Source organism: Nuphar pumila, chromosome 12 (genome assembly GCF_984573655.1).
Source record: "Nuphar pumila chromosome 12, dmNupPumi1.hap1.1, whole genome shotgun sequence".
Taxonomy (NCBI): domain Eukaryota; kingdom Viridiplantae; phylum Streptophyta; class Magnoliopsida; order Nymphaeales; family Nymphaeaceae; genus Nuphar; species Nuphar pumila.
The window spans coordinates 94137611-94141674 of record NC_143260.1 but is presented as its reverse complement, the minus strand read 5'-3'; the positions used below and the strand labels follow the sequence as shown (position 1 = coordinate 94141674).

The 4064-nt window shown below is 39.9% G+C and overlaps 1 protein-coding gene across 1 annotated transcript; it reads left to right on the top strand.

Moving 5' to 3' along the window:
• Positions 1–451: 451 nt before the first annotated feature.
• LOC149821208 (protein NRT1/ PTR FAMILY 8.1-like) lies at positions 452–3584 on the top strand. Its single transcript, XM_089983306.1, has 4 exons — positions 452–557; positions 640–857; positions 965–1515; positions 2540–3584. Exons 1-4 carry the CDS (start codon positions 452–454, stop codon positions 3369–3371), a joined length of 1707 nt encoding a protein of 568 aa, XP_089839432.1. The 3' UTR covers positions 3372–3584.
• The last annotated feature ends 480 nt before the right edge of the window (positions 3585–4064 follow it).

Sequence of the window (4064 nt, the reverse complement as noted above, 5' to 3'; positions counted from 1 at the left end):
CTCTTCTTCCATTAATTCTTTATCCATTCTCGTCTTATCCAATCGTAATGGTCAGTATGTGGATTGGACCATCTTGAGTCATCTGCTTCTCTTGATTAATGTATTTCTAGTGTTCTGTCTTGGAATCCCGCTGAATATGTCGCCATAATACTACTGCTTTTATTCTTTCTATATTCTTATTTTCTTATTCAGAATTCTGTACACCCTTATATTAGACAATAAACAACTTCTGTTTCGGGTAGATACTTTCATGGAGACTCGTCTGTAATCCTTAAGCAGAATCACTGTAGAATTTATTTCTGTTTTTTATTTAAGAATACATGATTTGTGTAGCACTGTAGCTTCTTGGTGAACCAGTAGATACCATCCTGCTATCGATTGTTCACTTTGTATCATCTGAATTGTAGGCCAATAACAAAGCTTGATTGGTGCACCACTCTGTCAAGCACATATGGCAGACAATGATATATACACAGGAGATGGGACTGTAGATATCAAAGGCAACCCTGCCAGCAGGAATAAAACTGGAAATTGGAAAACTTGCCCCTTCATCCTAGGTATACTTTATGAATCATTCTCTGGGCTAGTACTTGCTGCCATTTTGTGCTATACACTCTGATTTGCATGCCTGCTTTACAGGAAACGAATGCTGCGAAAGATTGGCATACTATGGAATGAGCACAAATCTGGTGAACTATTTGATCGATCGTCTTAATCAGGGCAGTGCCCAAGCTGCCAACAATGTCACAAATTGGTCAGGAACATGCTACGTCGCTCCACTGATTGGAGCCTTTCTTGCCGATGCATACTTGGGGCGATTCCGGGTTATTGCTATTTTCTCTTCCATTTATGTTTTGGTAAGATTTGTGTGGACATGAAGCATTCATAAACTTTTATTCAAGTTAGCACAATTTTACTTAATAATCGCATTGAGTAAAATGAGGAAGAATTGGATTTATTACAGGGAATGACACTGTTGACTCTATCTGCATCAGTAAATGGACTGAAGCCAGCATGCCATGATGGCAAATGCCATGCAACAAGTGGAAATGTGTCTGTGTTCTTTGTGGCTCTTTATCTAATTGCTCTGGGGACTGGTGGAATTAAGCCTTGTGTGTCATCCTTTGGAGCAGATCAGTTTGATGAAACCGACCAGGAAGAAAAGAAAAGGAAGAGTTCCTTCTTCAATTGGTTCTACTTTTCGATCAATATTGGTGCACTTGTTGCCTCCTCTGTTTTGGTCTACATCCAGGAGAATGTAGGCTGGGGCTGGGGGTTTGGGATTCCAGCAGTTATGATGGCACTTGCAATTATGTTTTTCTTCTCTGGCATAAAAATGTATCGGAATCAAAAGCCTGGAGGTAGCCCATTGACACGGATTGCTCAGGTTTTGGTTGCATCCTTTAGGAAGTACAGTGTGAAGGTACCTGCAGACAAGTCTATGCTGTATGAAACGGAAGATGCTGAATCTGGAATCCAAGGAAGTCGAAAGCTTGATCATACAAAAGAACTCAGGCAAGTTAATAACCTTGTATTCCTTTGGAGTTCTGCTTTGCTGTCGTTAGGAGTTGGCAAAAAATGGCAAAGAACTTGAGCTCAATTAGAACACACTCTGCTAAAGCATGCTTTATAATAAATGCACCAAGCTTGAGCTTATTCCAGAGCTTGTTCAGTTAAACAAGCTGAGTCTGACCATGAGAAGCTTGATTAACTTGTGTAAAACTTAATTAAATATGCTCAATACATATCTACGAAATTGTGTATGCTTTTTAACAGAAAAAACAATTGTGGTGCAACAGAAAAGTTGTTTTCCTATGATGCGAGAGGCGACAGGTTCAGATTCTGCAATCCCCATCTCATATAAAATGTCTAAAACACACACACACACACACACACACACACACACACACACACACACACACACACACACACACACACACACACACACACACACACACACACATATATATATATCCATGTTCGGCTCAAGCTTAACTGAGCTGAACTCAAGTTTGATTAAGCTTGACCCAGGCGAGATCAAGCATCCATGCTTAAGCACAGCTTGAACTTAAGCCAAAGCTCAAACCCCTTATCCTTCTGTTGACCTGAGCTTGAACAGCCCAGACTCGGGCTTGGCTTGGCTTGTGGGCACAGCCCTAACTGTTGCTGTTCTCTCGATCTGCAACTTTCCATTTAAATCATGTTTATATGCTTTTTCTGTTTTTATTTATTGTACGCATGTGGATGTTTCTTCATTTTCAGACCTTTTTAAGAATATCTGCTTCCATTTTCAAGGATGATTGGCATGTTGCTTGATCTTTGTTTGATGTTTTCAGATATGAAATTTGCTGAATTTTATGCAATAATATTACATGTGTTTTGTTTACTTGCTAAGAAAATATTTTGATTTGGAGTGATAACTGCTTTATAATAAATGAGTAGAACAGCCTCAAAATATAGTCAGAACTGAGCTGCGGATGCTTGTGTTTTGCTAATTCTTTTTATGTGCTCAAGTTAACAATTTACAATCTCCGTGCAGCTTTTTTGATAGAGCATCTGTTCAGACAGAACATGATCAAGTGAAGGGTATCCCTACTCCATGGCGACTATGCACAGTGACACAGGTAGAGGAGCTCAAGTCCCTCATCAGGATTCTTCCTATCTGGGCCAGTGGCATTATTTTTTCCACAGTATACAGTCAGATGTCCACCATGTTCGTCGAACAAGGTGACAAAATGGATCCCAGCATTGGTCCACACTTTAACATCCCGGCCGCAGCTCTCTCCATATTTGACACACTCAGTGTTATCGCCTGGGTCCCAATCTATGATCGGATAATTGTGCCGCTTGTTAGAAAGCACACAGGCCGTGAGAGAGGCTTCACCCAACTCCAACGGATGGGAATTGGGCTCGTCATCTCTATCTTCTCCATGATTGTTGCTGCGATTATTGAGATCATCAGACTTGATGTGGTAAAGAGGCATAACTACTATGAACTAAAGCATATGCCAATGTCAATTTTCTGGCAAGTGCCTCAGTACTTCCTCATTGGTGCTGCGGAGGTCTTTACGTTCATTGGACAGTTGGAGTTCTTCTATGACCAAGCACCGGATGCTATGAGGAGCTTGTGCAGCGCACTGTCGCTTAGTACGAATGCACTGGGCAACTACTTGAGCACTCTCCTGGTCACTATAGTAACCAATGTGACGACAAGGCACGGGAAAACGGGTTGGATACCTGATAATCTCAACCATGGTCATCTTGATTACTTCTTTTGGTTGCTTGCCATCTTAAGTGTCCTAAACTTCTTGGTGTACTTGTGGATTGCAAGCTGGTACAAGTACAAGAAGACATCAGGAGGCTTTAACTGAGTCATTTCTGGCAGATCAGAAGAACTATGATCTCTGAATTATATGTTTAGGCAGTACCATATCTTTAGCTTCCTTCCTTGGTCAGATTTTATGTGCATTAATGGGCTTTTGAAACTCAATTATGGTATTATGCTTGTCTGCAATCTGTATAAATGGGTGCATTTGGTTTCATATCCTTTTGCTGTTTCTGCTGGATGGACAGAAATTGTGATTTCAGTATATGCATGGATGGATAGAAAATGTGATTTCAGTATACTCTTGGAATGGTTGGGATAAGATATGATCCAAAACCTACCTAGTTTGTTCACACAATTGGTTGGATAACAATGAGACACATTTGATCATATTAGTGACACAATTTCTCATCAATTGTTCTAGAGTTTTATTTCTTCGGTCACTGAACAATTGTGTGATAGTATTCTTTCTTCATAATGCTTGCATAATCCAGTAAAACTGCATTCAGAAAATTACTGATTTTAGCATTTTCATCTGTGTGTGTGTGTGTGTGTGTGTCCGTTTGGTGCAGCACACCAGCACATTTCAGGTTATAATTAAATGGCTAACTAAATTGTCTCTCAGGGCATTAACCAAAAACACTTTTTTCAAAAGCAAAGTTGAAAGAAATCCTCAATATGGAACTTAACCATCAAACTAACTTGAGATCCTTGTGTCAATTTCTCTAAGAAAATTAAA